The 14,015-nt window shown below is 48.0% G+C and overlaps 1 protein-coding gene and 1 long non-coding RNA gene across 3 annotated transcripts; both read left to right on the plus strand.

The window, feature by feature from the left end:
- The first annotated feature begins 261 nt into the window (after positions 1–261).
- LOC130117493 (uncharacterized) lies at positions 262–1,172 on the plus strand. Its single transcript, XR_008810684.1, has 3 exons — positions 262–405; positions 625–717; positions 1,107–1,172. It is a non-coding gene; the product is annotated as an uncharacterized LOC130117493 (long non-coding RNA).
- Positions 1,173–11,298: 10,126 nt separating this feature from the next.
- Positions 11,299–12,999, plus strand: twist1b (twist family bHLH transcription factor 1b). 2 transcript variants are annotated; one of them, XM_056286286.1, is made up of 2 exons: positions 11,299–11,966; positions 12,477–12,999. In XM_056286286.1, exons 1-2 carry the CDS (start codon positions 11,553–11,555, stop codon positions 12,558–12,560), a joined length of 498 nt encoding a protein of 165 aa, XP_056142261.1. In that variant the 5' UTR covers positions 11,299–11,552; the 3' UTR covers positions 12,561–12,999. The 2 variants fall into 2 exon arrangements, with proteins under 2 accessions (XP_056142261.1, XP_056142260.1); XM_056286285.1 differs by having other exon boundaries at positions 11,301–12,085.
- Positions 13,000–14,015: the final 1,016 nt, after the last annotated feature.

Genomic DNA, 14,015 nt, shown 5'->3' on the forward strand with positions numbered 1-14,015 from the left:
GATAAGCAACTATTTGTCAAGTGCAAATATTTCTTCATTTGCTGGGATACGCCGCGTAAAATGGGGGGGGGGGGGTTCCTGAAATAAAAGTCCATCAAAAGTCGGTTCCCTCCTGTTTTTGTTGAGGTGACCACTTTCTGTGTGTGTCGGCGAGACGGGTTTGTCAGGTGTCACGTGACGATTTTAGGGCGGAGCAGAGAGCGCGCGGTTCATGACAGGTCTTGCTGACACTCTCGCTCCACCTAGTAATCTAAGAAACAGATGGAGGAGGACTGGTGAGGCATGGGAATGGTGAGGTTTGCAGCAGCAGATCCCTTCAACATTTCGGTAGTAATTACTCGGCCACGGAGCCCGACACAACAGGTCTTCCTTTAAACCCACCTCAAGTTTGCACGCCATCCCCAGGTTTGCGCCTTATTTTCAAAACTCTCTGTCTCTTTTAGAGAAAGAGTAAACAACAAAAATAAGCTATTTTCATTTACTATGAATGAGCCAGTGCTAGTATGTAGTACTTAACACAGGGGAAAGCATAATAATGGTACAACTGTGTAAGCTACTTCACATTCTTGTAACTAATGTAGACACATTCCTTTTACCTTCCATGACCTTAAAAATGGCCAACAGATGGTGAGCAGAGCCAATGGCTGCAGGTGTCCACGCTTCACAAGCGAATAATGTCTTCAGCAGACTGACCTTCACTCTCTGCAAGAAGCCAAGGTGACTGCACCTTCACATTGTCGTGACAGTTGTGTATCTGGTATAGGATAAGGACCTATGGGTGCAGGCATGAATAACACGCAACCTCACCTCGTCATCGAGGGAAGGACTTCAGATACACAGACGTCAAGTTTGATGTTTGTTCTAGATTACAAATGTGGATTACTACAGCATAGATAATGTCTATAAAGTCTACGAAGGCCACACAAGAGGCAGTTTGACAGGTTTGCGGGTTAATATGAGAAACTGTGTCCATGCTACTGTGGGAAAAAAAAACACAAAAACCGCCCACTAGAATAAACTTGCCGTACTAGCACCTCCATAAAGATATAGAAATTATTTCTTTTATCTTAGCTGATGTGTATAATGTAATGTTAATCCTATTTCAGCTGAGAAAGATACTGTAACCTCTCAACTTGTTTGCGACTGACACGGACCTTGGAAAAAAAACCCAGTCAGGCTGCCATCACCACCACTGCAGCTCCATCTCCACATTAACATGTACAAATAAACAACACCCTATGAAGGCAAGGTGGAGTCGTCTTCATGAGTCTGAATGGGAATTTGGGGGGAAACGAATTGGTCGGAGTGCATCCTCACAGCTCATTTCTGTCAGTCAAGATGAACACAAACGGGGCCTTTAGGGACTCCCGTTCCAGAAACAGCATCAGCATGGCTGGAAAGGTAGCCTATTGTGTCCTGAGGGATTGGTCTGACTTGGGGGTGGGGGGGTGGGGGTCTGGATTCTGGGAGATGGGAACCCAGCTGCCTGTGACGTTGTCTCCTCCTCACGTGATTTAACATTGACCGCCAGCAAAACATTTTCGAGTCGTGCTTAATTTATCATAGTGCACATTTGCTGGGTTGAAAGCCACCTAACCCACCTTAGATGGAGGAGGGAAATGTGGAACGACTCAACTGTAAATCATCACATTTTGCCCTCTCCTCCTTGCTATATTTTGCCTCTCTCTCTATTTCGCTTTTTCGCACTCTATTTCTCTCTCTTTCTCTCCCTCTCTTCTCTCTCCACTCGTGTCATGAAGTAGGGATGGGCAGCCTGCGGGAGCATCCGTCCTATACTTCTTCTGTTGTTTTTGGCCATGGACCGGAGTCCCTCCTCTGTCCTGAGCATTCCCCAGGCCCTCACACCCTCCCCCACACCTCTTCCCATCATCCCCCGTTGTATGCTATCCATCCTTCCGCACAACTGGAGCACTTTGCTTGACCTCCCCTCTTTCCTCACAGAGCTGACATTATTAGTAATAGGGACTTGGGCAAAATTCCTCACGTGGTGTTTGTACTTCAGCCTAGAAGATTCTGTCTTTGGTCGCTTATCTTATGTTTCAACACATCGTATAACACAATATAGGTGACGTGTTTGACATATCTATGTTTCTGTTGTCAGACGACTGCACGGCTAGAAAAAAAACGTGATTTGACCAAGGCTAACAAAATGCTAACTGGCTAATCAAGGCTAAGAATCCAAAGCAACAGAGAATTGGCTTTTTAACATTGCGGGCAATGGGGAGAACAGATCTTTACCCTGCTACGATGACGCGGACGTATGTCAGCCATGTTTGTGAAAAATTTCGGTTGCTCTAAGGATCCAGAAAACTAACACAAGTGCAACACATTTCCTGCAGTAGGTTACCATGCTGTGTCACATATGCTTAGATTGGTTTTGGGATGTAGAACGTTTTGTTTGAAGGTCAATGTCACATTACTGTCACTTTACAATACGAGATGGCACATGAAAAGTAGTAGAGGCTCTCTCTGCTGTGCTTCTACTTCTCATGGTGCCATCTTGTATTACATGGCAATAAAGTGACTTTGACATTCAAAATATTCAGAATACAATAACTTTAGCAAGTCCGAGACTTGTTAAACTGCAACCGTCGGGTCGTCGGCAATTAAACCGGCACCCCTGCTTCAACGGTTGGGTTGTTGTGAGGAGGGAGTGTGGACACCCAGCAGGACTAAAAGCAAAACCTGTCAAAGGGCGGATGCGTTCCTCTGTGAACCAACGGCCATCCATACCTGGAGAGGAGATAGGGACCACCAGGTACTCCCCCCTACTGAAACACAATGACAACTCAACCCAACTCAATCACCATAAATGGTGGAAGAGACTTGTTGAGGCATCAGCTGTGCTCCTACGACCTCCATAGGTTACGGAACTGATGATGATGAACTTAAGATCACTGTTGCCAATGGTAATGTATATCTTTTCAATATATGAATGGGATGTATGTGCTGATGGCATTGAACATTAATGACTTGTTTCCACTCTACACTTGCCGTTTCTAAGTTTATATAGCCTTCTATAGCACACCTCTTTGCAATTCAAAGGTGTGCTATGTCAGGTTATTGCCCCCCCCCACACACACACACAAACAGGTTGTGCCAAATAAGCAATGTAAATTGAAAACAAAAAACAAAAACAAAACAAAAGCAGCAGTTGTCTCCACCAATCACCCCCCAAAACCACCACCTCGTTTTCTTCCAGACCATGCTGGCTATGCACTCCCTCACTGAGCAGAGAGAGTATCGTTTAGCGAAACGTAACACAACCACAACACAGCCCGGGGAACTAGTACCGCTACTGAGGCTTACACTCTGACAGAAACGGTGCCTACACTTTGTTATACTGAATGGTGGGGGGGGGGGGGCAGACCACGTGGCAACAAACTGCTGCTACTCCTCAGCTAGCAGGAGCCAATGCTAAAAAGCCCAACGCCAAGGAAATCTGTCCTACCGGTGGTCCAAGTCCAGACACGTCATACGAACACAAACACACCGAATCTCATTCAAATAAGACAAATTCAGATTCAGGTCTTTTGTTTCAAGTGGGCAACTGACTGTTGCATGACAGACAGCGAGTGCTTATGAGGTGAAGGAATGGCTCAAACTATATTTTACAACACGGAATAAGCGCTTTGAGCTGAATACAAGGGGACAGCGGCAAACAAAATGGGAAATGAATAAATCGGAGGCTCATTCTTCTATATCTTTGCAGCTATACTGAGAGGACTTTAGATTAGATTGTTTTATTAGCCACACGACCAAGGCCGATGGATGGATGGATCTGAAACAAAATCTATTGTCTACCTTGGATGTGTTCAGTGTGTGTTTTCTCCCAGTCCCCCTCCATGGTGTGTGTGCCATGTGATTTTAAGCGACACCGATAAAACAAACACACCACTTTATGAGACATACCAAGCTCTGTGCGTAGAGGCCGGTGAACGCTCTAGTAATGCATAGCAGCACCTGTTGAGCTGCAGCCGTTAAAACCACTCTGGCCCAACTGCGGCTGAGCTACTGTAACTCGGTGAGCAGATATTTTCTTTCCACAGGTCACTGCGTTGGTCTCCACACGGCAAGTGGCCTGGCTGGGAATGTGTGTGGTCTGTTGGGCGGCTGCTGTGGTTTATGGGCAGCGGGGGGCACGGTTCATTGTTCTTGAGGTCTACATTTTTGCAGCGGCGAGGACCCAAAATATGCAAACCGACATTAATCTTGTGGTTCTCATGGTCACAAACAAGGCAAGCTATACTGGGGTATTATTTGCTGCACCTTGGGATTAATTTTTCTCCGTCCATCTGTTTAGATATCCCTCTACCCTATCTGTCTGCCTGTCTGTCTCTGTGCATAATGTGCAGTGAAATCTTTGCCTGGCTGGGTGTGACCTACCAATGTGGCATATGTCCAAATGTCTACATTCAATTAATGCAGCAGCCCAAGCTCATATTACACACGGATAGATGACATATAGTCTACATGAGTTAGACTATAAATCAACAAATATGTCTACTGCAAACTCAGTCGGATGTGGAGCTAATGCACAATAAAATCTAATCAATGGACAATATTAACCCAGATGTGTCCACTGATTAGGTATTGTGTTAACACAATAAATGCCTTTGTGTCAGCACATGGTGAGAAGGGGGGCGAGAGAGATGGGGCGGGGGAGAGAACAGCTTGGTGTCAGCATGCCGATAAGTAGGAAATATTTATTCACTCCCACAAAATGCATACCGATAACCACACGCACCGAGGGTGTGGTGACAGCGCAAATGAAACAAGCAGGAAGCCGTCCAGACCCATGGCGCACCTGATGATCCTACTAAACGTCCCTCTCAGGTTGTCAATAAGGGGTTTTGTTGGGGGGGGGGGTTGCGTCTTTATTGGTAATATAAACCACTTGCAAACTAGGAGGTTCTCAGAGCCAGGGGGTATCTTTAAGTGAAAACATTAGAACACAAATAAAGGTTTTGCAGCTTTCTTATTTTCAGAGATACAAATGGGTTCAATGTACTGTTTGGTTTCATTTTCAAAAACTATAAATAAAGGTTCAGAATGTCTAAATTTTGATTTGTGGATATGACACTTTGCTAAAATAATCAGCAAGGTCGTCCACGAGTGAGTGACAACTTGCGACGCAGAGCTGCGGCGCCGTAGCGCCAGTAATGCGAGATGACATCAATGAATCACACAACGCAGATGGAAACGTGCGGCAGCAGCCATTTAGTTAAACCGGAAGAAGAACAGAGACTGCCCCCGCAGGCAGACCGGAAGGGAGGCTTGGTAACTATAGCAACCACAACCAATACTGGCGTAGGACGAAGAGAAAACTGGTTTTTTTTAAATTGACTAAAATCAATAAATAATACATTTCTTTACAGAAAAGGGGGCGCTTACTTTATACGTAGACGAAGTCGACGCGCCGATCCCTCTGGTCAAGGATGTCAATGACTCAGTTGTCCTCGTTAGGTTTATTCCTCATTTTCAAAGCAAAATCAAAAGACGGCCCCTTGAGGGAAACGTCGTTTGTGATACTGGGCTGTACAAACGAAACTGCCTTAAGCGTCTTGGATAATGGATGGGTGGATGATTTAACAGACTAGCTAGCATAAAAAGCTGCTAGCCTGGCCGCAGCCACACAGCCGGCGCTTCTTTCGGTACCACTCTGAAAAGTTCGTGTGACCTTTCGTCCCTTCCGCTGGGTAAGATCCGGCAGGCCGGGTGCTGGTTCCCCGTTAGTGACCACAGCTCTTCTTTCTTCATAACACAACGCAGAAAATCTTTTCAAGTAAGAAACGTCCACCTTGACCGTCGCCATTATGCTATCCGCTGGGTGCTAGGCTAAGGGAAGGGCGCGGAGCGAGGAGGAGTGGACGTCACGTCACATGGAAGGCCCGCGTCGCCTGAGAACCAACTACGCATGCGCACATCTATGAAACCGTTGACCTTTGCGCCAAACCTGCCCATAGATGGCCGCTGCCTCAGTCCGTATATGGCGCGTGATTTTTTCGTACCCGTTTTCCGGGAACTCCGCCTCTGATTGGCTAGTACTCGTTGCCTCCGTTGGTTAGATTGGTTAAGGTTAGGGTTAGGGTGGGGTTAGAGATAGGGTTAGCCAATCAGAGATAGAGTAGGGGCGGGTCTTTTCGGAATCCAGGTGAGGGGAAAAATAATAACGCGAGGCGGAGTTCCTGGAAAACGGGTACGAAAAAAAAATCACGCGTCCATGGCCTTAAACGTCCTTCATGTGGCAAAAGAGACATCTTGTAAAACAAATATTCTGACTAGTTGTACTGGTGTATGTGTAATCGCGAGACCAAATGAAAAATAATAAAAATTTAATATAGAATAAATGGAGAAAAAAAAATCATCCATCCCATCCATTATCCAATTATCCTGCTCTCAGGGTCACGGGGAGGCTGGAGCCTATCCCAGCAGTCATTGGGCGGCAGGCGGGGGAGACACCCTGGACAGGCCGCCAGACCGTCACAGGGCCCGACAGACACAGGGACAATTTAGTACGGTCGAGTCACCTGACCCACGTGTCCCCGGACCGTGGGAGGAAACCGGAGCACCCGGAGGAAACCCACGCAGACACGGGGAGAACACGCGAGAGAACATGCGAGAGAGAGCAAGGAGAGCAACACGTTTTTTATTCAGCTGGTAAAACATAAAATGAATAAAAATAAATGAAAATCTCTCAGCTTTTAATAGACAACATCACAGCTGTTAAGGTTAAAGCATACCAAATCACTTTTGCTCATATCATAATATCAGGGGGGAAATCATGAAATTATTAATTATGAATATGAAGAAATTATCAATAAATATCCTGTAATCTCAACATTTATTTTTAGCTTTGGTGATGCAATGCCTTCCCTGCCTACCCCGACCACACACCCTGCTATTAATCAATCGATCCATCGATCTGTCCATCCATCCATCCGTTTATCTATCTATCTATCTATCTATCTATCGAGTGAAAGATCGTTTTAAAAGATGTACCAAAGATATTAGTTTTGTGTTTGCGATGCTCCGTCCATCCATTATCCAAGCCGCTTATCCTAATTAGGGTCACGGGATGCTGGAGCCCATCCCAGCAGTCACCGGGCGGCAGGCGGGGAGACACCCTGGACAGGCCGGCCGTCCATCACAAGGCTGACACGTTCACACCAGTACGCATACAGCGCTTCTTATTAAATGTGACATACAGCTTTGCCCTCATCTGGACCTTCTGGGGGAAAGAGTGGGAATGGGACGCAGCAGGTACAAATCAGCACATGAACGCGCGCGCCCTCACGAGCGCGCGCGTGCACGTGTCGCCGAGCCATTAAAATGACATGGATGTATTTCACAGCGCACATATCGTAAACACATGCATATACATATACATATATAGTATATATATATCAAACATATGTGGCTATTTGTTTAAACCATATGCATGTATGGTACTTGTACCACAGTACATACCATACGGTTTACCATTAGTACTGTCAAAAATATCGAGGTAGATATACTGTGGTAATTGTACCATAGTAGTACTACTATGGTACAATTACCACAGTAAACGTTCTTATGAGTATACAAACACAGACGCAGCTGAAGGGCTCTACCCTGAAGATGAAACCAGGTCTCTGCATAATAAGACCCGGTTCGGTGCTGCTCGGGGAAAGGGGGGGGGGGGCAGGCTCGGCTGGCTCCGTTTCCCCAGACGAGGTTAAATGGAGCTCTGTTAAAGTACTCCACGGTAACAACCCCTCCACATCAAAGCGGGCGGTTTTCAAAGGAGTCCTTAACTTTTGGAGTCCTGCATCCCTCGCATCCAGACGACGCATAAAGGGCCGTTTTCATCCTCGCCTCCCTAATCGACACCCCGGTCCCCCCCCCCCACCCCCCCCACCCCCACCCCTAGACTAAATTATCGAAAGCCCTGATACGATGTCTGGATTTCTTTACGGAGCGGGGCTATTTTAAAGACTCCTGCCCTATCTGGGAGGAAGAACGCTGTCATCCGGCCATGACGCTTGACCTTGTCAGTTCCCCGGGTCTTGATTGGAGGCTATCTGAGCCGGCTCTTTGAAGAGCACACCCCTGTCTTCTCTCATCGCCGGCAGCCGATCCATCTCGACGCGCTGGCGCGCTCAGGCCCGGCGCGGTTCGGCTCTAATGGAGTGAACATGGACGTCGCCGTCATTTGCGGGAGAGCCGTGCATGTGCAGAGCTGCGGTTTGTTATTTCTACAGATATGCGAGCAGGGCCTTGATAGGGAGCTCATGACTCGCGTGGCTTTGGCTGAGAAAACAGACGGGTCCCTGCAGAATCTGGCCACGGCTCGGCTAGTGAGTGAGAGCCGGAGTTATGCTGCCTTGATGTGACCTCTGGGAGTGGCGCTTAATGGCGTTCCTGGGGTCACTCGTAACCGGTGTGTCAAGTTGCATGAATCACCGTTACGTGGCGGACTTTTATCACAACTCCTACACACTGCCCATTGATAAGGACAAAGTCTTACTTCATCTGCTTTCACCTCCCCTGCGGACGGTCGGCCCACTGGAGATCACACAGCACCAGCGCTGCTTCACCTCATCTCATCTTAGGGGTGATAACGGCAAAGGGCTAAAAATTGCCCCGGGGTATTTGCTCCACCGGTGGCAAAAGCATCCTAAATTTTTTTTTGAGGCTGCATCTGTCTGATGAAGGCCTTGGCCTTATGAGAGATCTACACCGGTGGAGCCCGCGTGTCCTCTAGTGACATCATACTCGCCATGAAACAGCTGTGTTTTCTCAGAGTCACTCCAGCAGCAATACGAGGAACACCACAAGGCAACCTGCCAAAAAAAAGAAGAAGAAAAACCATCCAGCGTGTGTTGTGGCGTTATCTCTGGAAAAATATGACATGGTGATGCTTGACGCGGTGGCGGAGCCCTTGTTTACCTGCTGAACTGGGAAACATGGGCGTCTGATCTGTCTAACATGCAGGCTGTTGTAGCTCCGAAGAAACACGTTCATTTCAAAGAGGTGCATTTGCAGTGATGTCCTGCTCTCCTGTGTTTCATTCCTGTTTTCATTTCCGGTGGGAGTACGGGAAAACGAGTGCAACGCTGCAAGAAAACAGCAGTTGGGCTGTGGTGGCAGAGATTTCCCCATGGGGTTGCTTAAACCGGATCTCCCTGTTCCACCTGTGCGACGCGCAGACCGCGGTGAGAGATCAGCACCATGGACAGAGGCGCTGGCCAGGTACACGCACCTTGAAGAGGCTACGTCAGCGGTGCCCAACGCTGCTCCTGGAGAGCTCCCATCCTGCCATTCTTCACTCCAACCCTAATTCAACACACCTGATTCAACTAACTACCTACTGACCAAGACCTTGATTAATTGGATCAGATGTGTTAAATCAGGGTTGGAGTGAAAACCGGCAGGAGGGTAGCTCTCCAAGAGCAGGGTTGGGCACCACTGGGCTACATGCTTCATCTTCCATGATCATCTTAACCTACTAATGTCTCTCATCTCATCTCATCTCATCTCATCTCATCTCATCTCATCTCATCTCATCTCATCTCATCTCATCTCATCTCATCTCATCTCATCTCATCTCATCTCATCTCATCTCATCTCATCTCATCTCATCTCATCTCATCTCATCTCATCTCATCTCATCTCATCTCATCTCATCTCATCTCATCTCATCTCATCTCCAGCCGCTTCTCCGGGGTCGGGTCGCGGTGGCAGCAAGCTAAGTAGGGCACTCCAGACGTCCCTCTCCCCAGCAACGCCCTCCAGCTCCTCCTGGGGGATCCCAAGACGTCCCCAGGCCAGATTGGACATGTGGTCCCTCCGGCGAGTTCTGGGTCTACCCCGGGGTCTACCCCCAAGTTGGACGTGCCCGGAAAACCTCCAAAGGAAGGCGCCCAGGAGGCATCCCGATCAGATGCCCCAACCACCTCATCTGGCTCCCTTCGACGCGAAGGAGTAGCGGCTCTACTCCGAGCTCCCTCCGGATGTCCGAGCTCCTCACCCTATCTTACTTACTAACTAATGTATTCAAACTCAAAGTACAGTAACAGGTAAAGATGTGAAATATCTTATTAAGTTCACCCTGAAGAGGACAGACGGATTATTTTGGTGGGGGTGGGGGCATCTTTGGGGGAATGCAATGCGAGTAATGGAGGTAGCCTATATTTGGGGAACAGCTCCAGTTTGACCCAGAAATGCTAAACAGATTAGGACAGGAGTAGCACAGGTCACACTTAAAACAACCCTGTGTGTTGTTGGTACCCCGAGGTCTCCTCCTCTGGAACAATGCTTTACTCTCAGGCCTCCGCGGAGATGTAAATGGATGTTCGCTGGTGTTGTGACCTTCGACCCTCGCTGACCCTCCTGTTTCCTGGGCCAGATGCTGCTCCTGTGGACCACAGGCTCCTCAACCTAAACAAAGTAATCCTCCCGCTAAACAAGATGGATATTGTATCGCTCACATCCTGGTGTGTGTCGGAGGAGGCCTGGGAGGCAAACGCATCCATCCCCCGTGTCGTCCGGGGGCAGCGATGGGAGACCGGTTACCGCAGCGTTTCGCAGAAGGGAGACGAAATAGAAGAAGAAATTATAATTATACAAGAAACAGAAATAGGCTGCGGTACCGGATCATGTGCCATCTTCTGGGGAAATACAGTCCAGAGGACGCTGCTGTAAAAAGGTCCAACTGCGCTCCGCTGTCCGCGGGGTCAGACGCAGCTTTTGCGTCAAACCACGAGGGGTCAAAGAGCCTCCGTCTCCGATCACACATATTTCAAAACTCCCGACGACTTTCGTGTCTTTTTGTTGCAAATTTTTTTTAGCTGCAACAAAGGAAAGCCTCCCTCCCTGCGGGGCAGAAGAGGTCATTAAACGGAAGTTATGACGTCATCGTTGATATGTGACGTCATCATAAAAGTGTGGTTTATTACCCCCCCCCCCATAATCACAGAAGAACGCTGGTGGTGACGTTAGAAGTGAGCTGTGGGATGCTGAGAGTAGTCTTGCTTATTGTCGGTGAGTCGCTTAAACGACCCTCAGCCGTCTGCTGGTTATTTCTTGGTTCTTACGCGTCGGAACGGACCGGGGACGCTGTCTTAAACTCGGAGCCGCCGTTAAACTGGCACCGAAGGCGTTACGTAACATGATGTTACCCAGTAGTCTGTCTCTGCCTTGGTATTCCCAAACTCTCTGATAGTTTCTTGGATGCGCCCACCCCCTCGCCTCACGTAATTCCCTTCCTTGGCCAATCCTGTCGCTCCGCACAATCTGTCCGCCGGACAGCCTATAAGACCTGCCCGGCTTTCTCACGAATCAGAAAAGACTTGTTCTCCCCGTGCCCCATCTATGGAGACTCGGGTGTCTTCGGAGACAGAGAGAACCTACAGGTGGATCTACCCGTTAGCTTGATGAGCGGATTTCCTTCTCCTCCTCCTCCTCCTCCTCCTCCTCCTCCTCGTCCTCCTCCTCGTCGTCGTCGTCGTTGTTTTGGACGTGTTCGGTGCGCCGCGTAGCCGCGGGTGATGTCTGAGGGAATGGTCGGGGACGAGTCGGGCAGCTCCCCCGTCTCTCCAGTGGACAGTCTGAGTAACAGCGAGGGCGAACCGGATAGGCAACCGAAGAGGTGTGGGAGGAAAAGGAGACCGAGCAGGAAAAACGGGGAGGATTCAGAGAGCCCGACCCCTGGGAAAAGGGGGAAGAAGTCCAGCAGCAGCAGCCCCCAGTCTTTCGAGGAGCTGCAGACGCAGCGCGTCATGGCCAACGTGCGCGAGCGGCAGCGGACCCAGTCCCTGAACGAGGCGTTCGCGGCTCTGCGGAAAATTATCCCCACTTTGCCCTCAGACAAACTGAGCAAAATACAGACCCTGAAACTGGCGGCCAGATACATCGATTTCCTTTGCCAAGTGCTGCAGAGCGACGAGTTGGACTCCAAAATGGCAAGTTGCAGTTATGTGGCTCATGAGAGGTTAAGTTATGCGTTCTCTGTGTGGAGGATGGAGGGCGCTTGGTCCATGTCCACATCTCACTAGCATCTGGAGCACTGTTGCCCAAAATGGTACGCTTTGATTTCACTCTCACTGTGCTTTTGCAGCCTCCGAACGGCTCTGGCCTCCCCCCCACCCCCCCTCCCCCCCCCTCCCCCCGCGATAGGGCCAGATAATAACAATTTTTTTTGTCAAAGTGTAATATCCTCGTGGGTTTTGCTGTTTGTGTGTGTGTGTGTGTGTGTGTGTGTGTGTGTGTGTGTGTGTGTGTGTGTGTGTGTGTGTGTGTGTGTGTGTGTGTGTGTGTGTTTATTATAACGCAAACTTGGAGAGCCCGACGTGTGGCGCTGGTAAACACCCCGGACTCCGCTCCCCCTCTCCACATGCAAAGCAATATGGCTGTCCGTCTGTGTTTGCGCTGTTCAGTTTTTGTTGATGATTGATGCGTTATTTATTCTGCAGGGGACTGCTGATTCTACTAAACACTTTGACGGGACAGGTCTGGAGTCCAATGCTGGATACATGGGAGCACACTGTCTAAACTAAAGAGGACACAAGGTTCGGCCTCACATGTGCAAGGCCCGATCCGGACGAGCCCACTACACCACAACCTGACCTGTATCTGTTGTTGTGCTGTCGTTGTTGTTGTGGTTGGTTTTGTTGTTGACGACGAATGTTGTAAATGTATGGTGGTTGTTGTTGTTTTTTTTAAAAAAAAATTTATGCATGCCTTTGGACTTATTCCTGTGGAGGTCAAAGTGCATCGAAGCAGCTGTCTCAGTTTTCGTGTGAGACTGTCAGTGTGGCTCCTGTAATGGGTTGACTTTGTGAATCTAACCTGTGCGAAAACGTTTCAGAATACATTTTATTTATTTATTGGTGAATTGTGTTGCATTAAGGGACAGATCCTGTGTCCGAAATACATTCCTATTTTTATTATGTCTTTGTACATTTTGTATATTTTTTTGCATTAAAGAAAATGATAAGGTAATGACTTGCCTTTAGTTTCATTTTTGTTTTTTAAAGGTCGCTAGTGTGCGTGCGCGTGTGCGCGTGCCTCAGAGGGTTCGGTTCCCTTTTTAATGAGAGCGACGCAGGCCAGCGTCAGGGACACATGCAGACATGCATGCTGCAGACGGAGCACATGTCAGTGGTGCGCATGCTTCATGTCACATCACACCGACTGCACGCTGCTGCTGGCACCCGCGCTTTTAAATAAAAACAAGTCTCGCATAACTCCCGCGTGAAAGCAAGCCCGCGGTCAGCTGCAGCCTCCAGAGAAGCGGGCCTTTATGTCGCCTTATAATGCTCCGTTAGGCAACACCGTGGACGCGTAAATTGTGTGAGATTTTCGTAAAAAAAAAAAAAACCCAAGCGGCTCTGAGCGGCAGAAGTTGTCCCGGATCCGGAGCACCGTCCGTTTGCAGGAGGACTCAGCAGGACTGAGCCTCCAACTGCTGCTTTGACAGACAGGTGAGGTTAAATATTCACCTGTCTGTCTCTCAGACGAGGGAAATGTTGACACGGCTGATGGAGGAAAAAACACTCTTTTAATAGGAGACGGTCAGCTTTTAAACCAAAACCTCTTTCAAGTAATAATAACAACAACAACAACAATAATAATAATAATAATAATAATAATAAACTTTATTTATATCGCACCTTTCTAAACAGACCATTACTTTCCCACGGACAGACCCCCCCCAAAAAACAAAACAAAACAAAACAAAACAAAATGTAAAGCTCAAGATTTGTATATATATATATATATATATATATATATATATATATATATATATATATATATATATATACATGTGGGTTCTTAATCTGTGAAGTTTTGAATTAAAAACGGCCATAATTGAATTCCAAAAATCGTCAGATCGTCATAGAAAAATGTGTCCCATCAGTTTGATCATCTATATGATCAAATCACGTGTCATCCATCACATGTCATCACATGTCATCACACATGGTCATGATGCTGCTGCACATGGCTGC

This window comes from Lampris incognitus, chromosome 9 (assembly GCF_029633865.1).
Source record: "Lampris incognitus isolate fLamInc1 chromosome 9, fLamInc1.hap2, whole genome shotgun sequence".
NCBI lineage: Eukaryota > Metazoa > Chordata > Actinopteri > Lampriformes > Lampridae > Lampris > Lampris incognitus.

Coding starts and splice junctions, on each gene's coding strand:
- twist1b (XM_056286285.1), top strand. CDS start 11,553: ATGTCTGAGGGAATGGTCGGGGACGAGTCGGGCAGCTCCCCCGTCTCT.